The 26385-nt window shown below is 57.0% G+C and overlaps 1 protein-coding gene across 1 annotated transcript; it reads left to right on the forward strand.

Annotated features, from left to right (window-relative positions):
• The first annotated feature begins 2723 nt into the window (after positions 1 to 2723).
• On the forward strand, positions 2724 to 14902 carry GRK1 (G protein-coupled receptor kinase 1). Its single transcript, XM_047086906.1, has 7 exons — positions 2724 to 3422; positions 4727 to 4854; positions 7614 to 7771; positions 8483 to 8566; positions 11322 to 11446; positions 13349 to 13550; positions 14604 to 14902. Exons 1-7 carry the CDS (start codon positions 2724 to 2726, stop codon positions 14900 to 14902), a joined length of 1695 nt encoding a protein of 564 aa, XP_046942862.1.
• The last annotated feature ends 11483 nt before the right edge of the window (positions 14903 to 26385 follow it).

Here is a 26385-nt window from a genome sequence, read left to right on the forward strand (position 1 = left end):
GAATAGACAGAAATTTCATTAAAAGCATTGACAGAATCTCTACAGCCAACATCCTCTCTAGCGGTGAAGGACTGGTGTCTACCCCAAGATCAATAATGAGGCATGGACTTCTGCGCTCATTTCTCTGTGTCAGCCTTGTGCTGGGCGTGTGTTCCAGCTAGTGGAATAAACAAGAAAAGAAAAGGCAACAGACTAGAAAGGAAGAAATGAAGGTCCTTATTTTCAGACAACAGGATTGTATGTGTAGAAAATTCCAAAGACTCTGTAAAAAATCTAGAATACATGAGTTCAGCAAGGCAAAGTCTACGAGGTTAACACCCCCCAATCAACTGTGTTTCATTTACTAGCAATGAGCACATGGGTCCCAAACGACACTATGATTGACATTTGCTCAAAACAAACAGGAATATTTAGGTGTTAATCCAATACAACACATACAGAACTTGTGTGCTCAAATATTCACGATGGTGAGGGAAAACAGGTTACAGATTACATTCATAGGTTGGAAGATTCAGTGTAGTAAAGATGTCATTTCTCCCCAGATTGACATGTAGGTTTAATTCCTATCAAGGTCCAAACTAGATTTTTTTGTGTAGATACAGAGAAGACTACTGTAAGACTTCTATAGAAAGGCAAAGGAAGTGGAATATTTTCTTCCATGTTTTGAATACTTAGTTTTAAAAATTGTTTTTTGAAAAATATTTTTGAAAAAGAATAAAGTCGAGGCTCCGTTTACTCAGTTCCAAGCCTATCATCTGTTCTGTGTCTCACGTACAGTGACGGAGAGGAGGGTGCCGGAGCAGAGCGGACCACGCTGACGTGCCCACTGCATCCCCGAGCAGCTTAGAAGAGGCGCACAGTCGCAGCCCCACCCCCAGGCCGCTGAAGCGGAGTCTGTTTTGGCAAGGTCTCCAGGCGATTGGTGTGCCTGGCATGATTGGGAAGTGTGGTAGGCAGTGTGACCCCTGTCCTTTGAACCCTGCCGGGTAGGCAGGGAGGGGTTAAAGGCAGGGGGCTCTGCTCATACACAAGTCCTCACTTCTGCCTCCCCTGCCTTTCACCCACACCCCTCTCCCAAACATCCTCTTCTCCCCGGAGGAACAGGGGGTGGGCTGGGCAACCTGGCCCCTGGGCTCAGGCATTCCTGTTTCTGCAACCCCTCACTTCCTCCCCTCTTTAAACTATAACCAACCCCAATTGGTTCCTTTTCTTCCCCACACGTTTACTGAGTACCTGTTGTGTACTGGATAGACAAGGCCATGCCTTGGCAAATCTGACACTTCTGTTGGGCCTGGCATCCCCAGATGTGCCCCAGGTGTCTCCTAGATGTCCCTGTGTCCCCCAGGTGTGTCCTCCAGTTGTGTCCCAGATGTCCCCCAGGTGTGTGCCCCAGGTGTGTGCCCCAGGTGTGTCCCCTAGGTGTGTACCAGCTGTGTTCCCCAGGTGTGTCCTCCAGATGTGTGCCCCAGGTGTGCTGAGGTGTGTGGGACACCTCCAGGTGTGTACCAGATGTCCCCTAGATGCCCCCCAGTTGTCCCCCAGTTGTGTCTCCCAGGTGTGTCCCCTAGGTGTGTCCCACATGTCCCCCAGGTGTGTGCCCAGATGTGTGCCCCAAGTGTGTCCCAGGTGTGTCCTCAAGGTATGTCTCAGATGTCCCCCACGTATGTGCCCCAGAGTCCCCTAGGTGTGTCCCCAGGTGTGTGTCCCAGGTGTGTGGGACACCTCCAGGTGTGTCCTGATGCCCCCCAGATGTGTCCCCCAGGTGTGTCCTCCAGGTGTGTTCCAGACGTCCCCTAGGTATGTGGCCCAGGTGTGTCCCCCCAGGTATGTCTCTAGGTGTGTCCCAGATGTCCCCCAGGTTTGTGCCCCAGGATCTCCCAGGTGTGCTGCTGGCCTCTGCACCCCGCTCTCACTCCTGTTTCTGTGTGGGGCCTCAGCCCTGGGTGTAGCTGGGGTCTCCTGCTTCGGTCCTCACCTCACCTGAAGCTTCTACAGGCACTCTGCTTTGCTGGCACAGCCCAGGAGAGGGGAGGGAGCAGATGTGGAGCTGATCCCTGGGCAGGTGCCGGGGTTACCTTAGGTCTCAGAGCTGGCAGGTGACCTGGGGGCAGGCTTCTGTCCGTGTCAGGCCCGGTCCCCACACAGCCACAGTTGCCCTGCCAGCGAGGAACCATGGACACCCCAGGAGGCTGTTCTCCTGTGAGCTCTCACTGCCTTTTCTACGTGAATTTCTATGATCACCTGTTTTTCTTCCCACTTGCTTTTTTTTTTAAGACAAAAATGAAATATAGTGGGAAAACCACCGGCCATCTTTACTAAATCAGGGTTTCTCCTGGGCCCCTCTGCCTTCTGTTTGGTCTCCTGTCGTCTAGAGAAAACAAACGTGTCCCCGCCTGCCTAGGCTGAGGGCAGCTTCAGCCAGACGCAACGGGGCCCGGGTTTGTCCTTTCTGTCGGGCCCTCAGGAGGAGGGAGCCCCGAGGACGGGCCGTCTAATCCGACTGGAAGCCGCTTAGGGGATTGTCTTTTTCTGGCACCTGCTCTGTGACCCCGGGCTGGGATTTGGCCAGAGCTGCGTCAGCTGGGTCCCCTGGGCTCCTGGCACGGCCTCTAGTCACCCTTGCACCTGCTGGGACGCCTGCCATCTGGGGAGGGCAGGGGGCACGGACCCAGGGCGGCAGGTCAGGCCCCTCGTGCCCGACGCGGTGGGAGGCCAGCGCCAGGATGGATTTCGGGTCCCTGGAGACGGTGGTGGCCAACTCAGCCTTCATCGCTGCCCGGGGCAGCTTTGATGGGAGCAGCGGCCCATCCTCTCGGGACAGGAAGTACCTGGCCAAGCTGAAGCTGCCCCCGCTGTCCAAGTGCCAGGGCCTCCGGGAGAGCCTGGACCTGGCGTTCCTGAGTGTGTGCTCAGAGCAGCCCATCGGCAAGCGGCTGTTCCAGCAGTTCCTGGGGGCCGACCAGAGGCATGCGCCGGCTCTGGAGCTTTGGAAGGACATCGAGGACTACGACACCGCTGACGATGACCTCCGGCCACAGAAGGCTCGCGCCATCCTGGCTGCGTACCTGGACCCCCAGGCGGAGCTCTTCTGCAGCTTCCTGGACGAGGGGACCGTGGCGCAGGCCCGGGAGGGGCCCGTGGCGGGCGGGGACGGGCTCTTCCGGCCCCTGCTGCAGGAGACCCTGGTGTACCTGAGCCAGGCGCCCTTCCAGGAGTACCTGGACAGCCTGCACTTCCAGCGCTTCCTGCAGTGGAAGTGGCTGGAGGCCCAGCCCACCGGGGAGGACTGGTTTCTGGACTTCAGGGTCCTGGGGAAAGGCGGCTTCGGGGAGGTGTCTGCGTGCCAGATGAAGGCCACCGGCAAGTTGTATGCGTGTAAGAAGCTCAACAAAAAGAGACTCAAGAAAAGGAAGGGGTACCAGGTGGGCAGCCGGCCGCTCACATCGGGCAGGAGGGAGCGCCCCGAGACCCGCAGGGGGCCACCTGGGACCACGTCCAGCCCCACATGGGACGCTGGGCCCTCCCTGTGGGCAGCCTTCTCGCCCCAAGCGGAGCACAGGCCCCCTCTGGCCCGGGCCTCGGCGTGGCCGCTCTGAGCCACTGGCCCCAGCTCTCTGCACACACACGCGAGTTGCCGTGGTCCCTCCTCAGAGGGGGGCTTTGTGTTGTTGGTGTGGACTGCACCGTGCATCCCGCTGGCCTTCTTGTTTTCACCAACACCATGAAATATAGGAGCTGGTGTTGGAGGGAGGCTGTTGACCCATAATCTGGCTTTCTGGGGCTCTTCGGGCCCTGACTTGGGCCCTGACGGAGCACATGGGGGGTCCAGCCAGAGCTGGCAGTTACTAGAATGTTTTCCTGGCTCAGGTGAGCCAACGGTATGGCGGGTTGCCGCTTGGGGTCTGCTGTTCCCAGCTCGGGTCAGACTCCCTGTAGGGAGGACAGGGAAAGCTGAGCTCATCTCCTGTTGCGCTGGGTTCCCATCCTCTCCCGCTGCATAGAACAGACACAGCTTTTTGGGGTAAACAGCAGCCACCAAGGGTGACTGCGTTTCTTGCCAGCACTCCCCACTTGGGGCTGCGGGAGCAAGCAGGCGTGGTCTCACCCGACGGTGTCTTCTGTCCCAAGTTCAGGGTCCTCACTGAACTTAACACTCGGCAGGACAAACCCAGAACCTGTCCACGCAGCGTGGGTGCAGAGGGGCCTCCTGAACCATCGAGGGCACCTCCTTGGAAAAGGAACTCTGCTTTCCTTGCCCAAATACAACTTTAAAAGACATTCTAAGTGCACATCGTGAGGTTTGAAAATGAAGATAGAAAATGAACAGACGAGGGTGGGTGCCCAGCCGTCCGCTGCCCCGTGGCCCGGTGAGGAGGGCAGGGTGGCAGGGGGCGAGCCGGTTGGACATAAGGAAGCACTGGAAGGAAAGCCTCGAACAGGCAGCCACAGACATGCGGGATCCTCACCTGGCGTTTTTAAGGCTGGCTGTCTGACTCCCACCTCCTCCCGGAGGCTCCAGGAAGCCTGAGTCCTCTGGACTTTGTCTCTGGGGATGGGGCGAGTGAGACACGTGTGTAGGTTACTTGTGGTTGCTTTGTGTTGTGCAAGCTGCTTCAAATGCGTTTGTAACTCTGTTTCTGTTTTCTGGCTTGTGGGGCTTGGGCTTCTATGGTGACATCACATTCCCGCTTAAACCTGGGTACTTATTCGAGATCTTGTTTTTCAGGGTGCTATGGTAGAGAAGAAGATTCTAGCAAAGGTACACAGCAGGTTTATAGTCTCGCTGGCGTATGCATTTGAAACCAAAACCGACCTCTGTCTGGTGATAACTATCATGAACGGAGGCGACCTGAGGTAAGCAGGGGGCAGGCTTGGAGAAGGGGCCCTGGGGCCCTGGGGGCTGTCCCACCTGCACAGAATATGCTAACACCCGAGGAGAAGTCCTGCCCCCCATCAATATGCTCCTCTCTGGCCCCTGGTTGCCGACTCTCCAAGCGGTGAAACGCGGGGTTGTGGGGAGGTGGCCCACGGCTCTCTAGTTGCCGGTGGACGTGGGGTTTGTGTGGCGGCGGGCGTGGGGCACAGGTGCCGTGGGTCAAGCACTCGTTGGGGGGACAGATGAATGGAAGGTGAGCGAGGGCCCTGCTCTTGGGGACGGCGGCAGAGACGGAAACACGACGTGGCCGACTTCAGGAGCTGTGGCTTTGCTCTCAGCGTGTCTGGTGCCTGGACTTGCCGAAGGCCTGACAGCTTGGCTCTGGGCTCCCGTGGGAAGTCAGACCACTGGCCCTCGGTGGGGAAAGACCCAGATGCAAGTCGGGCAACCTGCCCGCTCTTGCCTCAGCATGCTGGTCTGTAAAACGGGGATGAAGAATAACACTAGTGTTCTCAGGGCCTTGTGGGGAGTAAGTTAATACTGCCACACACCTGCGGGAGAGTCACGTGGCACACAAACAGGGCCATCGCTCTTGGTGTTGCCTGCAAGCCCTCTGCCTTCATTCTTCCTGCTGGATTCGTCGCCACTGAAGCTCTGTCAGGTGTTTGCCGGCCGCATTTCCCGGGTGCGGATTCTGAGCCTTGAGTAAGGAACCCGTGTGAGGCCACACGGAAGAGGAAGTACAGGCAACGTGACTGAAAGCGCAGAGAAGGTCATGACATTGTGCTGTACTGCACTCTACTGTATGACATCGCACTGTCCTAAGCTCGTTGCTCTACACGGGACTGGACTGGACTGGACACACCACACCATCCTCTACTACACCGTCCTACACCACGTTACACCACGCTGTCCTGTGCTACACTATACTACACTATGCTGTCCTATGCTATGCCATGGTACCCCGCGCTACACTATACTACTCTACGTTGTCCTGTGCTACACCACACTATGCCACACTGTACTACTCTACACGGTACTATACGATGCCATACTACCCTATGCTATACTATATCACAGCACACCGCCCTCTACTTTGCTGTGCTGCTCTACTATACTGTATTGCATCACACTACGCTGCCGTGTACCACACTACACCGCACCGTGCCACACTATGTGCTATTGTACCACGCTACACCATACTACACTACAGCACACTGCACCATACTACGACACTATGCCGTACTAGACTGCGCTGCGCTAGACTCCCATAACATACCACGCTACGTGACACTGTACCGTGCCGTACTAAACAACCCAACTCTACCCTAGACTAAACCACACTAGACCAGACTACACCATACTACACTGTCCCATACTGCACGGTAGTATGATACACGCCATACCATTCTATATGGCACTGAACTACACTGCATGATATTATACTGTGCTACGCTATACTTGACTATATTATACCACAGTATATTAGACCACAACCTGCTACATGATATGATACGTCTCACTGTACTATACTATACTACACTATGCCCCACCATGCCATAATATGCCATACTACACCGCTCTATATTATACTATACTACGTCGCACTACGCCATCCCGCACTGCACCATGCCACACTACACTATACTGCCATGTCATTCTCTGCTACACTACCGTATACCACACTGTGCCATAACATGCCACGCCATACTATGCTACTCTGTATTACGCTACACTACACACGACACCTTCTACACTACACTACACTACACCATACTACACCGTGCAGCTCTCTACGCCACTATACTACTCTATGCTACACCATACCGTACTCTACTGTGCCACACTATGCTACACTGTACTACGCTGCATATGCCACAGTACATGACCACACCATACTGTATTACACCACACTACACAATACCACACCACACCGCACCATCCTACATTATACTCCATTACTCCGTTATGCTTGCTTAACTCTCCCACGCTACATCATACTACACACGTCACGCTGTACCACGCTACGTTACGCTACGTTATTCGATGCTGTGCTGTTCTGTACTATACTTCACTACACTACGTTATACTACTCTGTGCACTATGCTATATTATGATACCAGTGCAATGTAAACGCCATTTAGTTTGTTGTCCTGGCTTTCTCATGGTCTGGCTCACGTGGGGTTTCCTCTCTTGTTTTCTGAGTCTGCCTCTCCCTGGTTGCTATCTGGTATAAATAGTTTGTTTCCTTTTATCGGTAGGTCGTCAGGTCTTGCTTCTGCGTAGGGCGTGATAGTGGAAAGATGGGGAGGGGGGAGGCAGGAAGGAGACCGTCCCGCAGGCCCACCAGGAGTCTGCGTGCGTGGGCTTGGTGAGGTGGCTGCCACGCTTGCCGGGGCGCCATATTGAGTCCTCAGGCCGCTCACACAGGCTTCCTTCACCGCCCTCTGCCCTTCCTCCCTTGGTTGGCACGGGTGAGATGGCTTTGGGGTCCATTTCCAGCTTTGCAGGCCAGTGTGGGAGAGGCAGGGACAGCCGTGCACTCTTCTGTCTGCCCTTCCCCATGGCGGTGGCACTGCAGGCTCTGAGGGCTGGTGCCGAGGCCCCACAATGACCGCTTTGCCAACACAAAACGATTTTGAGGCTCTCACTGTTTCCTGAGATCTTACTTCCTATGGAAACTGGGGGCACGTTGTTGTGCCGGAGAAGCATGGGCATCTGCGTGGTCTGCCCCCAGATACCACATCTACAACGTGAACGAGGAGAGCCCTGGCTTCCAGGAGCCACGTGCTGTGTTCTACATAGCCCAGATTGTCAGCGGCCTGGAGCACCTACATCAGAGGGGCATCGTCTACCGAGACCTCAAGCCTGAGAACGTACTTCTGGATGATGACGGTGAGGTGGCCTCCCTCCCCTCCCGCCCTCCCCCTTCCCAGTATCTCCCTCCTGACTTCCCCTCCACACCTCCCCTCACCAGACTCTCCTCTGTGGCCCAACAGGTCATTGGTAGGGAGATGGGCTGGTTTTGATGAGTGTTATAACTTTAAACGGCACCAAAGGCATCTTAAGTTTGTTGTTCATTTCACACATTTTGCACAATTGTCTCTAAAGTTTTTGATGGATTTAGTTGAAATTTGGTACATAATTAGGCACCGAGCATTACAGGGAGTTAACTCAGGAGTTAACTGTGGAACTCTTGGTGAAGGGTTAACATTTTGTTCCTGATCATAAATCCTCAGTCTGTCACTCGTTCTGCCTTTTATGGGATTGTCATCAGAAAGTGACATTGAGATCTAGGTTTCCTTCATGTCCCTTAGATACCCTCCCTTTGTGTCACCAAGTCATGCAAACGTGGGCATTCTCAAAATGGGGTTTGGGTGGATTGTGCCCCCACTCACAGCCGCAGATCTGCTGGGGCCCCTGCAGTCTGGCCTCGGCGCCCTGGGGTGGGCCCGTGCTGCGAGTGTGTGCCCGTGGGCGCACGTGTGCCCTTGTGTGTGTGTGCACATGTGGGCAGAGGCTGCCCTTGGCTCCTGCAGGCTTGGGAATACCAGGCGCCTTTGTTCTGTGGAGCTGCGTGTGACCTCAGTCCATGTTTGCTTTCAGGTAATATCCGAATATCTGACCTTGGGCTGGCCGTGGAGCTGAAGGACGGGCAGACCAAGACCAAGGGCTATGCAGGAACCCCAGGTTAGCACCTGAGAGCGAGGGTGGGGGCTGAGGCCCTAGGGGTTCGTGGGGGCCCCCATCTGTCATAGTGAATAGCAAAACCACGGGGCCTGGCCAGCAGGCACGCCCGGCAGCTCGAGAGCTGCACCCACCGCAGGGATGACCCCTCCCGCCTGCTGGTCCGGACGTGTCACACCCTCTGAGATAGAAGCTTCTGCCTTCAGTGGCTTTCCGGACATCAGCGGAATGTGTTTGTCTGGAGGGGAGCCCGACCATGTTGGCTGGAGCCCTGAGGGTCTGTGCTCAGTGGATCACCGACTGCACCCCCACCGAGGTGGGCAGCCTGGGAGAGCCCCGAGGGGTACCCAGCCCCCACCGCAGTGTGACCAGGGCCTTCGCTGTCCAAGGGAGCCCTGGGTAGGGTGTGAGGCAGGCAGGGTGGCCTCAGGGGAGGGGGCTGCCCTCGTCCTGTGTGTGTGCGTGGCTGTGTATGTGCGCACGCACATGTGTGTCCGTGTTTGCTTGTGTATGAGTGTGTGTGCACTGTGTGCGCGTGTGTATGTGTGTGCAGTGCACAACACATTCTGCTGCTCCCCCATGTCCCCCAGCCCAGGCCTGCAGAGAACCCAGGAGACCCTGGGAACAGGGGAACAGGGGCGGGGCGGGCGTAGCACAGCTGCCCAAGCTGCAGGGGGAGCTCAGTGCCGGCAGGCCAGGGGCACCTGAGGGTCAGCCCCCTGCCCCACCCTGTCCCGGAAGGTCCAGGGACCCTCAGCAGATCCTCTCCTGGGTTGATCTGGCTTTGGAGAGGAGCTGCCACAGTGGGTCTGTCCTCACCTGTGGCTTTGTTTAGGGAAGGTCCTATCTTGAGTTTTCCAGGTCCTTGGCCAGAGTCTATGAAGTTCCAGCCCTGAGTGTGAGTGTGTGAGTGGAAACACCCCACATATTTTGGGGTGATTCAAATCGTTAGGAGAAGGCTGTGGAGAATAAGGCACCGCAGGCTGGATTCCAAGTGGTCTGACTCCAGGCCCTGGTGGTATGCAGGCCCATGTGTGAGGGCCCCGCCGGCCAGCAGAGGGCCCCGCAGGCTTTCCTGTGGCCGCGGCCCTTCTCTGAGCAGAGGGTCTTGTCTTCTATGCCTTTGGGGGCAGGGGCAGGGTGTGACCCACAAAGAGGCCCAGCAGAGGTTACCGTGGAGCTTGGGGTGACGCCTGCTGGGTCCTCCCCAGCAGCCACTCTGCACTCTGCCTGCTATGGCCGCAGTCAGCAGGCTGTGACCCCTGCGTGGAGGAGATGTGAGCGTGCCCTCCGACCCCATGGACGCGGGGCTGGGTCAACGCGGGGAAGAATTAGTAACTAGACAGTGGAGTGTTCACTCATTCATTCATTCATTTGCCCGCTCACTCACTCATTCACTCACTCACTCACTCACTCACCTGTGCATTCAGGTGACAAATGTTCACTGGTGCTTGCTCTTTCCCGGATGCCACATAGGTCCTGGAGATACAAAACGATGTGTCACCCAGACCAAGTTGGGAAGCAGGGCAGAGGCACCACTGGGGTGTTTGCTCAGAAATTGATCCTCTCCCTGTGGCCTGGCTGGCCTTTCTCCTAGACCTTGTTTCAACCTAGAAGTTGTGGCCAGTGAAACACATCTTTCTTATAGCATTTGAGCAGTCTGGAGTCTTTTCAGTTCCTGAAAAGCAGGACCTACAAAGGGGTGAAGGGGTGTCAGGTCCCGGAGGGTCTGTGGGATTTGACTCCTGTAACCTATCAGGAACAGGTGAATCTCTGGTCATATCAGCTTGGCCGCCTTGCTGAGCACACCACCTATTGGAACCTGGCCATGAACATGGTACACTGAGGGCCTGGAGGGACAGGAAATCAACAGACACATTAGCTTTGCTTCCCTTGGAATGTCTGAAGCGGTCAGGAACAGAAGCCACCTGCACCTAGACCATAGCACCGACCCCTGGTCCCCGGGGAGTGGACCGTGGGTCCCAGAAACTGGCCTGTCCACCCTTCCCATGTGCTGGCTGGCTTCTGTACAGTGGCAGGTAGGGAGTGGAGGCCCAGAGCTTGCTTTTCAGGGATGTGGACCTTCACAATGTGGGGCTCCCCCACGTGGCCCCAACTTCCCAAATGTGGCTGACCTGACATGGGAACAGGTGGGGCAGTGGTAGGCATCTGGATTTGGAACATCTGGGCCTCACTCTGTCCTTTTGTGCCCTTTTCCAGAATCAACGGGTAGTGCCTATCTCTGACCACACACACCCACCACTCCACAGGTCACACTTGTACCTGAGTGGCAAGCGAGGACTGTTACTGTCTGTGTGCTGTGGTCTCAGGGACCACCTCTCTGTCTGTCTGCTGTGGTCTCAGGGACCGCCTCTCTGTCTGCTGTGTTCAGGGACCATCACTCTGTCTGTCTGCTGTGGTTCTGAGGGACCATCACTCTGCTCATCTGCTGTGGTGTGCCACAGGGAAGATGGGGCCTCACAGCTCACGTGATGTGGACGGCAGTGGTTCTCAAGCAGGGCAGTTCTGCCGGGAGGGGACACTTGGCAGTGTCCAGAGAGTTTGGGTTGTGACACCTGGGGGCTCTAACTCCTTACTGGCCGTGGGCCAGGAGTGCTGTTGCACATGCAGCCCGGAAGGGAAGGTCTGCGTGTGAAGCCTGTGGTCGTGCACGTGGGACATCGGTTCCGTGCCCACTGGGGCCGGGTGAGTGATTGCCACCACGTGCTGAGTCTGAGTCTGCGCTGTTGCCCGGCAGGTTTCATGGCCCCTGAGCTCTTGCAGGGTGAGGAGTACGACTTTTCTGTGGATTACTTTGCCCTGGGGGTTACACTGTACGAGATGATCGCGGCCAGAGGACCCTTCCGCGCCCGCGGGGAGAAGGTAGGAGGTCACTCTGTCATCCTGTGATGGCCCACTCGTGGGGGTCGTAGGAGCAGGTGTCCTGCAGCTGCCCCATGGTGACCCTGCTTGTGGCGGGGGGAGGTGCTGCTCAGATCTTGGGCACTAGGCTTCTCGTGGGTAGGGGAGGGGACATGGTGGCCTCGTGTCATGGAGCTCCCCACACCGAGACATGTCTTAGGACCAGCCGTGCCTGGGCCTCCCCAATCCCCCTCCCCACGAGCAGCACTCAGCCCACCTGGGGCCAAGCTGGTCTAAAAGGGATGGGGGTGCGGCCTCGTCCCCCCCTGCCTTCCACGGCAGACAGCGAGCTCACTGCCGCCCCCTCCAGCACTGCAACCTTTCTGAATAGAGGGCAGTGGGCCTCACGTCTCTGTGCCCTGCCCCTGGCCCCCCACGCTCTCTCCTGCACCGTCTGCCCCAGAGTCTGCAGGGTGCTGTTACCCCAACCCACCCAAACCACAAACACAGGCTCACCTCAGTGACACCCGGGGTCTAGCTCAGACCACCATGACACAGCAGATGCCACAGTAAAGCAAGTCAAATGAACTTTCTGGTTTCCCAGTGTGTGTAAAGGTCACATGTCCACATGCTATAGGCTGCTGAGTGTTCAGTGGCTTTCCGTCCAAAACAGTCCACGTACCTTAGTTAACAAATACTTACAGCTAACTGGGAGCTCAGCGGGTTGTGATCACTGATCACCATAGCAAATAAAACAATAATGAAAATGTTTGAAATACTGTGAGAATCACCAAAATGACACAGAGACGTGTAGGAGCGAATGCTGTTGGGGAAGTGGTGCCAGCAAGTCTGCTGCCATTTGTAAACACTGCAGCGTCCCCCATAGATGGTATCTGGGGGCCTCGCCGCCTGCTCGAAACCCAGCCTCTTCTGGCGGGTGGGCCGCTGGGCAAGTGGCGAGCCGGGGCTGAGGAGGCAGGGCGGGCAGGAGGCGTCTCCAGGGCCTGGTGGGAACAGCAGTATTTAGGCGGCCCCGTGCCTGCCTGGAGGTCACGCCTTTCACTTTCTTCTGCCGGGGTCCCGAACGTGTCCGTCCCCAGGTCACCCTGGTCCTGAGACACCCAGTCTTCCAGGAGCAGAGTCCTCCTCGCACAGCTAACACAGCCGGCCGCTCTGTGTCTCTGCACGGCTGCCCTTGATCACTACTAACTCGTTTTCTCTCCTGACTTGCAACCACGCAGAAGAGCCAGGGCTGTGGGATCCGCACAAAGTGGGGGCCCCAGCACAGAGCTCTCACTGACCCCACGGCCCTGACCAGAGGCCCTGTTTTCCGTGTGTGCGAGCCTGACGAGCCAGGCACAGAGTGTGCGGTGGGCCCACGGTGGCCCACTGTGTGTCCCACGGCCCGTGGCCAGCTGGGCGTCAGACCTGCGATGGCAAATGAAGAGTAAGCCTGTGTCTGCACAGTGTTAGGAAGGCGGATCTAACGTGTGGTGAGAGCACACGGCCAGCGTTTGCCGAGCTGGGAGGGGAAGACGGGCTGCAAAGGGCACGGGGCGCATCTGGGGTCATCGTAGGGCCCCCTGGTCACTGGGAATGGGGTCCTGTGGTGTGGAAACTATACTCCATAAAGCGGATTCAAACTTGCCCTCAGTTTCCACCCAGTCAGGAGGTCTCTGCCAGCTCTGTCTGCAAAGTTGGCTCTTTCTCTTACCTTTCTCATTTTCACAGTGGGTAAGGAATGGTTATGTAGAGGCACCGCAGCATCAACCAGAGCGCCCTAACCTTGACCAACACCGTTGGGGGGCCCGGGGACCACACACGCAGGGTCAGCCATTACCTTGGGCTGGTGTCTTCCTGGGCGGTGTGCTGGCCTGCATGGGCTCCACAGGCCTGACGTGACGTGGCGCATCCCCTGTGCAGGTAGAGAACAAGGAGCTCAGACAGAGGGTCCTCTCCGAGCCCGTCAAGTACTCGGACAAGTTCAGCCAGGCCAGCAAGGACTTCTGCGAGGCGCTGCTGGAGAAGGACCCTGAGAAGCGCCTGGGGTTCAGAGATGGGACCTGTGACGGGCTCCGCGCCAACCCCCTCTTTAAGGACATTAACTGGAGACAGCTGGAGGCCGGTACTGTCCTCTTGCCTTTGGATCTGGGGGGCCGCAGGGGGCAGGTCCGGCGGGAGGTCCTTGCTTGCTCTGCCTGCCCTGTTGGCACCTCCTGAGCTCTGCGGTGATGCCAGCAGAGATGCCCCGTGGCCTCCTGTCCCCAACTAATCCACCGTCCCCACTTCTCTGTCCACACAGAGGTTTTTCGGGCTGGTGTTGGGTGGGATGCTTGGGGTGCTGCCCACCTTTGAACTGAAGATCCACACCTGTGCTTGTGGGTTTCCACACCCTGTACTTTCAAGGAGCCCCTGATCCAAGACAAGGCAGGATCCCTCAAGCCGTCGTCTTGGGAGAACCTCGTTCCTTCAGTCAGTCTGTGTTGTCAGGTGTCCCTTGTGGGACACACGTGTAGGTGAGCGTGTGCAGATGCAGCCCCAGCCCCAAGCCTACGGTAGGGCGTGTGAGCTGCGACTCCCTACGGGAGCCCCAAGCGTCAGATGCCCAAAGGAGAGGAGTTGCTTTTGCAGGGAGGGGGGCTCTGTGGCTGGATGGTGGTGTTGGTGTAGGGAAGATGGGAGCCAGGAGATCTGGGGCCTGAGGCGGGGGGTTCCGCAGGCCATGCCACCGGTCTGGCAGGTGGCTCAGCCCCGGGCCCACACTGAAGGGAAGGGCGGGTGGTGCGGCCACGGGGGTCACATGGCTAGTGTTGTATATTGGTGACTGAAGGACTTTGGCTCCTGAGCGGGCTGGGAGACAAGCCGGCTTTGGAAAGAAATCGAGATGCTCAGCCTGACTGTGCTGGTGTTCGAGGTGTTGCACCTGCAGACAAGGAAGCCCCCTGGGAGGCAGGTGTGAGGACACAGACCAGAGCAGGCTGTTCCTTTGCCATGGGCGCCCAGGAGGCGCATCCTGCCTGGATGCTAAGACCCTCACACCCGCCCAGCGTGCTGTGCGGCACCCGGACACCCGTCCTGAGCCTTCGGACACCCTGGAAGGGCAGCCCTGCTCGCTGAGCACACGGCCGTTTCCTTCTGTTTTCGGCATTTCCCATCCCTGTTTTCTGTCTCCTCACAGGGATGCTGACACCCCCCTTCGTCCCAGACTCCAGGACAGTCTATGCCAAGAACATCCAGGACGTGGGCGCCTTCTCCACGGTCAAGGGCGTGGCCTTCGACAAAGCCGATACCGAGTTCTTCCAGGAGTTCGCGACCGGCAACTGCCCCATTCCCTGGCAGGAGGAGATGATCGAGACGGGCGTGTTCGCGGAGCTGAACGTCTGGCGCTCTGACGGGCAGATGCCTGACGACATGAAGGGGGTCGCCGTGGAGGAGGCAGCCCCCACGTCCAAGTCCGGGATGTGTCTGGTTTCCTAGGTGTGCAGGGGCAAGAAGGCCTCTGTGAGCCACCAGAGAAAGGCAAGGAGTGGCCAGATGTCCCGGCCCAGCTCAGGAGCCCAGCCCGCAAATAGTCTGCTTCTTCTGCCCCATTTCACTCAGAGACACACTGTGGTTCTCAGATGGCACGTCCCACTCGAGGGCTCTTGTGGACGTCCCCGCCGGCAGCCGGGTCAGCCGTCCGGGCAAAGCATTGCTTGGCGTTTTGGTATATGTTTCCTGCACCTTAACTGCACCTTCCCAGGTGGGAGGCATTCTCCTTGTTGGCTCAGGAGTTGGCAGAGCATGGCCCGCAGGCTCACGGACACCAGTGGAGAGGCCTGGTGCCCCCCTTCATGCCCAGACTGTGCCCCCCGCCACCTGCCTGCTGCCAGGGCCTGAGATACCCACCACCTGCATGTTGGACATGCTGACATCTGCCAGGCTCTGGGGGCGCAGTCTCCCAGGGCTTGCGTCACCCAGGCTGCGGCCCAGTGTCCCAGAGGAGGGAGGACGGGGGCTCTGGGGATGAAGGCGACGGCAGCAGCCTCCCCCTCAGCTTCTCTGTGTCCTGAGAACATCTCCAGCCGATGGCATCTGGGTGTGCCGTTCTCTGGCCCAAGCAACAGCTTACCACCGGACTCTGCCTCCTGGCAAAGCCCTTTCCCGTGCTCCCGTCCTGGGCAAGCTTGGGGCCGGCTGGTCTTGCAACATGGGGTTTTCTGGCTGATGGCTAGGGCCAGACCCTGTCGGAATCCCCAGAGGCAACAGCACTGGAGTTTTGGGGTCCTAACCCTTACGAGCACAAGTATGCCCTCCTTCTGGCCTGTGTCCGTGTTTTCAGCTTCACCTTTAACCCCAAGAATCCACACGTGCGTCCTGCCTGGAAGAACACAGTCTTTGTAGTGGCCTCCAGATGACGTTCACTCCTGGGCTGGGATTTGGTGGCATTGGCCTTGGAACCCGAGACTGCCCAGGGGGCTCAGGTGGGGCCGAGCCCCTGGGGAGGAGCTGAGATTTAGGGCCTGAAGTTTCCAGAAGGGTCTACTTTTCCTTAGGAAATAACTTCTGAGTCCCTGCAACTCATACACTGTGTCACATGCTGGTCCATGCAGAGAGCCACATGACGTGGCTGTGAGATGCCGGATTGCGTGTGGGGGTCACGTGGGAAGACTCCCCCTGGGAGTGTCAGAAGACACCACAGCATTTACCTGTCAAGTGGGGCTGACGTTGGGTCCTGCCAGGGGCTGCAAAAGAGGGAGTCCTACCTAGTTTTAGCACATGTCCTGGGGTCACTGCTTCCTTTCCCAGCTACCTCATGAGAGTCCACCCTGAGTATTGGGGTGCCCCCACCCTCAGACTGTCAACACCAAGTGTTCAGGGGCCCCCTTGCCTTCAGACTGTCATCCCTGAGTGTTTGGGGAACCCCTGCCCTCGGGCTGTCATCCTCAAGTGTTTGGGGAACCCCCACCCTCAGACTCTCAACCCTGTGTTGGGGCACCCCCGCCCTTAGACTGTTAACACCGAGTGTTTGGGGCACCCCTGCCCTCGATCTGTCATCCTTGAGTGTTCAGGGAACCGCCACCCTCAGACTATCAACACCAAGTGTTTGGGGCACCCCCACCCTCAGACTATCAACACCAAGTATTCAGGGGTGCCCCTGCCCTCAGACTGTCAACACTGAGTATTTGGGGCATCTCTGCCCTTAGACTATCATCCTCGAGTGTTTGGGGAACCCCCACCCTCAGGGGGTGCCCCCATCCTCAGACCGTCAATCCCAAGTATATTGGGGCATCCCTGCCCTCAGACTGTCATCCTCGTGTTCAAGTAACTCCCACCCTCAGACTGTCAACCCTGTGTTGGGGTGCTCCTACCCTCAGACTGTCAACACTGAGTGCTGGGGGGGTTGTTGCCTGCAGAAGTCCATGTGCAGTCCTCTGCTCTCTGCCCTCAGGGGACCAGTGGGTCCTGTAGCCAACAGCTCTGGAGGGTTGCCACTCTGGCCCCCACGCCTGCCTGGCACAGGGCCGTGTCGTGTGTGGCCGTGCAGAGGCTAGCCAGGTGGTGGAGAAAATCCGGCCTGTGCTTCCGAGGACCGAATGACATGAAGCCTCTGCCTTTAAAGCACCCTTGGACCAGAAAGATCCTTCTCTCCTGGCTGTGCATGTGGCCCGCCAGAGGCAAAAACTGTTCTGGAAGGGCCTGGAGAGACGCCCAGCGCTTTCTGGTGTGTGACCTGGAGCATCTCTGCAGGCGCCCAGGACCAGGGACATGGGGCTGTCGGCGGGCAAATCACCCTCACCCAGTCTTGCTTTGTTTTCCAGAAAGGTGCACGTGGGCTAGGTAATGGCCATATGTGTCACTGCACTACCTTGTGGTGCAACAAGGACCTGTTTCTGGCTTTTATAAACCCATTTAATCTGTTCTAGGTTCTCATGGCCCTGAACAAAGAGTGATTCCAGCAGCTGTGTGGATGGAGGCCTGGCCTGAAGCCCCTTGGCGTCTGCCAGGGGGGCCCATTTGCCTGCGTCTGATGGCCAGATGGTCAGATAAAACACAGGACATCGGATGCATTTGAATTTCAGATGAACAGCAAATACTGTTTTTAGTGCGTGTCCCAAATTATCCAGTTTGTGATCTGGCGCCTGTTGCTGAAATGCTTCACGTGTAAGTAACTAATTCCTCTGAATCAGCAGGTCTGTCAGGCATAGTTGTGACTTCAGCGGTCTCTCCGTCATCGGAAGAGGTCTTTCCCAAGCCCATAAAACTCAAGCTGGCCTCAGTGCCCCTGCCCCCTGCTCCCCTACCTACAGGCGACCCTGCACACACTTGAACAGTGGTCTCAAGGCGCTAATTTAGGACGCCCAGTGCCTGTGGAAATTGCGACCTCCTGTGGGACATCCCTCCCCCAGCTCTCCTGGGGGTCCCGGCGGTGGCGGGCAGGGGAAGGGTCAGTGCCTGCCAGTGGTTTCTTCATAGTCTCGGGGGATCTCTGCTGTGGGTGGTCTTCCAGTCCCAGTCCCCCAACCTGGCACCCTCCCAGGGGGCTGGCTGTCCCCCACACGTGAGGCCCTCCTCCCAGCTCCAGCCTGGACCGTGGGGCTGGCCCTGACACGGGTCTTGGGGGCCGTCAGGGATCTAGTTAGCCTGCAGGCTTGTCTCTGTCTTGGGGGCTGCCCACACTAGGCCGATGAGGTTCCCCTGCAGAGATGCCTTCATTGCCGCTCCTCTTGTCCCACACCATAGCTGCCAAGGGGTCTTCAGACACCAGCCTGGACCCCTGCTGCAGGGTGCCTGGCACTTGGGCATCTGTGACCCTGGCCACAGCCTGGTGAGACTCACTGTCATGGGGTGTGACATACATCATGGTGAAGATGGCACCCACTGGGTTTTTCCCAAGGATGGAAGGAGGCCAGGCAGCAGAGGGGCCCTGGGGGTACTGGGATCAGAAGGACTCAGCACAACTTTTTGTTTGTAAAAAAAAAATGCAGTTTCTATTTAAGCAGAAAAAGACAAAAAGGGAAAACATAATGGATTCTGGATTATAATATGAACGCTAGTTATGTTCTTTTTTTTCAAAATCACCTATACAGACACCTCTGCAAACACACATATACACACACACACATGCATGCACACACATACACGCACATATACATGCACACCCACCTGTGCAGATACACATGTACACACATACACAAGCACATATCTATGCATACACACACATGTGCACATACATGCACACACAGCTGTGCAGATACACACATGCACGCGCACACACATGCATATACACACCTGTGCAGATACACACGTACCCACGATATACACATGCACATACACAATTTACCTCCATTCTCACCTCTTTATGACTACCAGATTTAAAAATTGCTTGCAGGGCACCTGGGTGGCTCAGTGGGTTAAGTGTCCAACTTTGGCTCAGGTCATGATCTCAAGGTTCACGGGTTTGAGCCCTGCGTCGGGCTCTGTGCTGACAGTATGCAGTCTGGAGCCTGCTTCCGATTCTGTGTCTCTCTCCTCTCCCGCTCCCGCTCTGTCTCTTTCTCTCAAAAATAAATAAACGTTAAAAAATATTTAAAAAATAAAAATTGCTTGCAGTGTCTCTACTTGTCAGACTGAGAATTCCTGAGCACATGGACACACACCCTCAACCTGGTCCCCTACCATTGTGATAGTGTGGTTTTACTCTGCTACTCAGTAGTTAGTTTTTATAGGTCTGGTTCCCCTCTCTCCCAAACCTGCACCACACACTTGTCTGAGACACCGCCTAAGTGAGTGGCATTGTGGCTGCCTTGGACAGAGGCCCCCTGGGCAGGCCCTGGGATTTAATGAGGGGGACTAGATGCTGTGCGGGGCAGTGCTGACGGACACGGTGGCTGACAGAGACCGGGGCAGGACGAGTTGCTGTGCATGGCGGGAAGTGCATGTACTGAGTATCATACCAGGTGCTGCAGAGAAGCACGGCACTGTGACTTTTTCCTGTTTGTGCTCTGCTCTCCACGGGTGGCCTGCGTGTGGCCCCAGGGACAGACCTGTCCCATGCCCCTGTCATGCCCCGCTGTGCCCACATCTGTGTCAGATGCTGGGAGATACCTGTCCCCCTGGGCTAGCAAACACTTCCTCCATGGCCTTGGATGACCTGGCAGTCCTTGTAAATTAGATTAAACCCTTTTCCTGCTCATCCTCTGTGCAGGGTCCTAGGAGCCCCTGGATGAACAGGGCTCAGGTTAGTAGGGAGGACATGGGGGCTGGCGGGGATGTCTTGTGGGCTCTTAGCAGTGGGTCTGGCTGGTGTTCATTCCTGTACGTCCCCAAGGCAACAAGGACCTCGATGGGGACTCGTTCTTCCCAACCCTGCACAGGGCAGTTCAGACTGGGACTGCGTGTCGCCCTGGGGGCCTGGGAGCGAAAGCCACCTTCCTAGTTCAGGAAGGCAGGAAGCCAACACGGGTTCCGGACGCGGTGTACTCCCATCCTCCCCCAGCGCCACCTGTGAGGACGGCTGGAGCGCGTGCAGCACACGGGACGCACCGAGGAAGACTGGGGTGGGGAGGGGGACGCAGCTGGCTGGCCCCGGACTGTGGGTGACCCAGGCCGGTGCTGGAGGGGCCGCTGGCCGGCAAAGAGGAACGCGGCCCTGGGAGGAGGGCGTGAAGGAGCCAGCCCGGTGACGCAAGGCCCGTCCACAAGGGACGCCCACGGCCCGCGAAGCTGAGTGGGTCCTGACCGCCACCTGCCCTCGGCCGTGACCTGGCGCTGACTGTGGGCCTGAGCTTTTGCCCTCCGCCCCCCGGGTATGAGCCCCTCCCCGTCCCCTCTTCTGATGAGGACAGAGGGAGGAAACCCGCTCCCCCGGGAGGAAACCCGCCCCCCAGCCAGCAGCACGCGGCTGGGACGCCATGGCTGCCGTGGCCGCCACACGTCAGGAGGAGTTACGTACGAAATGTGTGCGCAGATGCGGCGCGAATTCTCAGCGGAGGGCGGGGCGCGGGGCGAGGGCACTGAGCCAGCGCGGCGGGCAGGACATGCGGGGACGCGCCGTCTTGGTTGGCTCGTGGGAAAGCCCACGCGGGCCTGGGTGACGGCGGGACAGAGACGTGCTCGCGGGATAGCAGGGGAGCTGGCCAACCCTCACCCCCGCCCCCGGACCGGCTTCGTCTGCACGCGCTGCTGTGGCCCGCTGGCGCGCTCCCGCACGGTCCTCCTGGGCTCTGCTCCGTCCTCGCCCGCAGGCCGGGCCTCACCTGGAAACCGTGCCGATGGGCAGGCCCGCTGCCAGCAGGCGATTCGCGGAGTGGACCTCAATTTGGAAACGTGAACTTCATCACTAATGTGAGCTGGGCTCGTAGGCACCACCCAGACCAAGTAAAATGACGACAAAGAGGCTTCGAGTGTGTGGAAAGTAAACCCCACCTCCGCGGTTACCGTAGAAACGTGTTTCCAAGTTCAGCCCTCTGCTAGAAACGTGTTTCCAAGTTCAGCCCTCTGCCTGCAGGATGCACGGGTGAGGGCGACACGCAGGGCTGAATGGGAGTAGTGGGGGGCGCTGCAGCCTGGCGCTGGACCCACCCGGGCCTGGCCGGGGGCTCAAGGTGCTGGTGCCCTGGTGCCCCCCTTGACTCCGGGGACGCCTGGGGGCGGCTGCCTTTCCCTGGAGCGTCACCACTTAATATTTAATAGGTGTCGTGGGTGCGGGAGCCTGCGAGGGGTGCATTCTCCACATCAGCAGGCCAGCGTCCAGGCTGCACTTGGCAGGCGGTTTGGTGGAAACCGGAGACATCGGACAAGCCCTCGGCTGCGGAGTCCAAGGCCAGGAAGGGGCTCCTGCTCCAGGGAATCACGGTGGGCTTCATGCTTATGGGGGTGAGTGGTGCGTGAGCCCAGGGACCTGGAAACACAAGACATCTGGGACATGGCTGATTCTGCTTCGGCTCAATAGAGAGATCGTTTTTACAAGACCTTCTGGCAAAGCTGGACAGTGTTTTTAACTTAAAAAATTCATGTCTCCAAGACCGTTTCCTGGCCCACCCCACCTCGCTGGTGAGGACAGATAGGCTGGGGCTGCCACCTGCCGTTTCTCCGGTTGCTTGTCTACATTATTTATTCCCCGAGCTTTATTTCAAGGTCATTTGGTTACAGGAGGGAGTCATGTTTTGCAGTTTGTACTCCACTCCCCTGAGAGCAAGAGCCTGGCTGCACCTGCCTGGGGGCCAGGAGGCCCATGGTTCCCCAACAAACAAAGGAAACAGACTCTGGATGACTAAGGTGGCTCCTGGCTACTTTTGCTTCTTCCAGTCCTGCTCTTGTCAGAGCTGGGAGCCCCCACGTCCCTGTCCCCAGAGCTGGCTGCCCCTGTCTGCTCAAATAAACTGGTTTTCCTGATGTGATGGGTCCCCCAGCAAGTCCTGCAGAGGATGGGGCCGGAGGGTGAGAGACAGGCAGGGGAGGAGTGCTGTGCCCAGCAGGTGCCTGACCTGGCAGGGAGCAGGTGCTGACCAGTGTTGGGAAGTCAAGTGTATGCAGTCTCCTTTAACACGTGTGTGCTGTGGGCCTGCCTGGAGTTGGACGCTGCTTGAACGAGGGAACACCTGTCTTGAGAGAATGTATTTCCTAGTAGAATGGACAGGTATCACGGTCATCCTTCCCGCCGCTGCTTCACACACTGCTCTTGCCCAAAAGAATCAAACTTTTTGTTCTTAGAGCCTTTGGAAGGCCCTTCCCCGACTTTGCCGCCCTGGCTGCCCCCCCCCAACCCCGCTGCAGTGTGGGGCCTCCAGCTGGTGCACCAGACTCTTCTACTCCCTTCCTTGTTCAGTGGCTTCAGGGAGGGGGGCCTGTGGCAAGCAGGACAGTAGACATCCCTGCGTCTTTCCATCTCGGTTCCTCCAAAGCCTGAGCTGGAAACCTGAGAGGCAGTAAGACAAGGGGGTGCTGGGCCAGTGTAGGGAGGAGGTGGGCATCCGGGGCAGTCATCAGCACTGATGGCCAGATGCACCCCTGCCCCACACTGTCCCCCACTTGCGTGTGTGCGCCCGTGTGTCCTATGTGCTGCGGGGGGGCCCTCAGGCCCAGGGCTCCTGCTGGCTGGAATGATGGAGAAGTGTCACACGGTCCAGAATTGTGGCAGCCGATGTCCTCCCGCCCTCCCATGGGCCAGAAGCTCTGATCTCAGTGTCCCCGGGCCCAGTGGTGCCTGTGGGGGGTGAGGCCGTGCTGGCTGTTGGGAGGCCTGGGTCTCCCTCCGGCTGGGCCCACCCGTGGGGACTCCTGTTAGTTCTGCATTAGTTAGTTAGTTAGTTCTGGATTCTAACTGCATGTTTACTTCTGTTTCTCAGTTCTAGCTGCAGTATTCTTAAAGGGCCGGTCTGTGTGGCTTGTCCGTGGCCCGGCACATGTGTCTCGTGCACAGAGGAATTTAGTAAATATTCTCTGGCTGCTTCGTGAATGTAAGCTTAAATGTCTGCACTCAGGTAAATACGTGTTTCCCACTTAGAAGATGTAACTGCTTTGAAATTGGGCTGACCTGGTTTATATCTTGTCTCTGCAGTTAGCCAAATACTTGACTTTGGAAAAATTATCTAAATTCTGGGGGCCTGTTTTTCATCTGTGAAATAAAATCGTACAAATTAAATAAGGCCACAGGGTACAAAGCAGTGACCACACTGTGGGTGGTGTGTGGTCAGTGCTCTGTTAGAGCCACGTACCGCCCCTCCCCAACCAGTCCTAAGGGACACATGCAGGGGCCATGGCACCTCTGGGCAAGGCGCTCTGGAGAGGTGTGTGTGTTTCTCACGCTCACCGGACCCATGTCCATATCGGGGAGGTCTGGGGACACTACAGCGTTGTCACCCTGAGCAGGGGGTTTGGTGTTGGGGAGAATAGGCTGCATGTGTCATAGCTGCTTTCCTACATGATCTTTCCCCTCATGTTAGTGATTTTATTTAGTTGCTTTATTTTTTTTTTATTATTTTTTAAATTTTTTTAAACGTTTATTTATTATTGGGAGACAGACACAGAACATGAACAGGGGAGGGGCAGAGAGAGGGGCAGACACAGAATCCGAAGCAGGCTCCAGGGTCTGAGCTGTCAGCACAGAGCCCAACGCGGGGCTCCAACTCCCAAACTTAGAGATCATGACCTGAGCCGAAGTCAGTTGCTAAACCAACTGAGCCACCTGGGTGCCCCAAGTTAATTGCTTTATGAAACACTGCAGGTGTCATAATTGTTAACATAACAATTTACCAAACCATAGTCAACTGGGGAGGTTTGCTGAGTGCGCATTACAAAGGAGAGGAAATGCCAACCTGTTAATGCTGCTTGTCTGCAGCCCAGGGGAACAAATCCTTTATTCTTCCTCAGGGACAGGAAACTGGCTGAGCGCTTCCCTCGCCCGGCAAAGGAGAGTCCGAGCTTAGGAACCAGAGTCCACAGCTGGGGCTGCCGTCCTGGCCAGGCTCACCTCTTCCCGCTTGGTCACAGAAGCTTCCAGTACGGAGCTAGTGCTGTTCAGCTGCTGGGCCTTCGCCCCCTGGACTTAGTACCCTCATGTTCACCCTGAAGACACACGAGGTAGAGGAGGGGCAGGGGAGCATGGGGAGGCCAGGAAGCCTGTGCCTCTGTCTCCAATTCAGCGGCAGCAGCTACGTTAGCAGGAGTGAGTTTGTAAACCTGGACGTGCTGGCAACCATGTTCCCAATTTTTAAAAAATGTTTATTTATTTGTTTTGAGGGGGGGGGAGAGGCAGAGAGAGACAGGGAGAGAGGATCCCAAGCAGGCTCCATGCCATCAGCATAGAGCCCAAAGCAGGGCTCAAACCCACGAACCTCAAGATCATGGCCTGAGCTGAAACCACGAGGCAGATGTTCAGCTGACTGAGTCCCCTCCTCTCTCCCCACCCCCCGAGTGCCCCCCTCCCCCAAGGTTCCCAGTTTTGACCCAGGTTCCCCTGTTCCCACATTAGCTCCCAAGTGTCAAGGGCAAAAGATACCATGGTTCTGGGGGTGGTGGGTGGCAGGATGGATGGACAGGAAGCTGTGCTGTGCATCCAAAGCGTTTGGGGAACAAAGAAGACGCAGAAGATAGAAAGCTGCGAGCGGCCTTGGGGGCCCCTTCCCCCTGCCCTGGGGATCCCACCTTCCTTCTTTTGGGCTTGGCTTCCTGGCTTCCGGCTTTCACGGCAAACAGCCCACGAAGGCAGTCTCCGTCAAGACCCCCACGTCCAATGAAGTTCACACATCTTGAACTATGGCTTCCAAAAACCTGGGACAATACGGTGCCTTTTCACACGTGTGATTTTGTGGCTCAGGGACTCCAGGCTGTGGAGCCGGTGTGGCTCTCCCATGCACTGGATTGCCGATGCCGGACCCGCCTGTGCTGACTCAGGGCCCTTCCTGTGGTTTGGGCGGTTCACCTGCTGATTGGCACTCCAGGCTCTCAGGTTCTCTGACTGTTCCTCTGTTGCTTCCCTTTCACCATCACTGTCACCCGGTTATTGCTGTGTGACATCCCTGTCCTCGCCTTCTTGTGGGGCTGCCACCCCCCACCTTCTGCCCTGGGTCTTCCTCAAGGGCATGGCCACATCCTAGGACTCAGAGCTCCTGGTGGGTGTGTGCATGTGTCTAAATTATCTTCTTAACATCACTACTAATTTGTCCAGTCCCTTAATTATCTTCAGACAGGAAGAGGACAGATTTCCCCTTAATTGTCTTAGTGAGAGCTCAATTAAATTACATTTAAAAACTTCCCTGATCTGGGATGCCGGGGTGGCTCAGTTTGGTTGAGCATCAGACTCTTGATTTCCACTCAGGTCATGATCCCAGTGTTGTGGGATCAAGGCCCCCAGTTGTGCTCTTTGCTGAGCGTGGAGACTGCTTAAGATTCTTTCTCTCCAGGCCGCTGGGGTGGCTCAGTCGGTTGAGTACCTGATTTTGGCTCATGTCATGATCTTCTATTCTGTTTGTTTGAGCCCCACGCCGGGCTCTGTGCTGACAGCTCAGAGCCTGGAGCCTGCTTCAGATTCTGTGTCCCCCTCTCTCTCTGACCCTCCCCCACTCATGCTCTGTCTCTCTGTGTCTCAGAAATAAATAAACATTAAAAAATAAACATTAAAAAAAACACAAACAGGGTGGTTCTAAAGCTAAAATTGAGGGGCACCTGGGTGGTTCAGTGGGTTAAACGTTGGACTTCGGCTCGGGTAATGATTTGTGGGTTCAAGCCCTGCGTCAGGCTCTGTGCTGAAAGCTCGGAGCCTGGAGCCTGCTTTGGATTCTGTGTCTCCCTCTCTCCCTGCCCTCTCCCTGCTCGCGCTCTATGTTTCCGTCACATTAAAAACAAAAAATCAAAAACTTCCCGGATCCCAGACTGTCGCTCCCTGCAGAGGTGGGCTTGCTGCAGGCCTCTGGGTCAGGTCGAGGCAGGTAAACAATTGTCATTGGTGCAGTCAGCACAGGAGCTAATGCACCTGTCACACTGGGTGGTCACACTGGTGGATGCTTCCCGGTGGGGAGGGGTCTGAGGAATGAATTCTGACCCTCCCTGCAGTTACGCGTGCAGCCTTTGGAAGAATTCTGCATCCGCTTGTGGTCACCCAGTTAGCCTCCTGTGACCTTGGTGTCTCCACCTGCAAAAGGGAGCAGCCCTGGGTTATCCCAGGATGCCCTGCAGTCTGCTGAGCGCTGGGGCGCCTTCCAGAGCCCTTCCTAGCCGTGCTCTTGCAGCCGTGAAAGAACTTCAAACACCTGCCCATTTCCAATCGGCATCCAAAGTTGCCTGTATAGACTCGTCAATCGGAAAATGCCATCGTGTCTGGTAGCACACACACATCTTAAATATATTTTCAGCAAACCGTGGAGTGTGTTGCCCTGCAGGGTGGTGGGCACAGGCTTTGCTCCCGGCTCCGCCACTTCCCAGCTGTGTGGTCGCGTGCTGCTTGCCTCACCTCTCTAGGCCTCAGTTGCCTCACTTAA

This window comes from Lynx rufus, unplaced genomic scaffold, assembly GCF_022079265.1.
Source record: "Lynx rufus isolate CCGP_SWC_20201006 ecotype Redwood Valley unplaced genomic scaffold, mLynRuf1.p SCAF_1, whole genome shotgun sequence".
NCBI classification, from domain to species: Eukaryota; Metazoa; Chordata; class Mammalia; order Carnivora; family Felidae; genus Lynx; species Lynx rufus.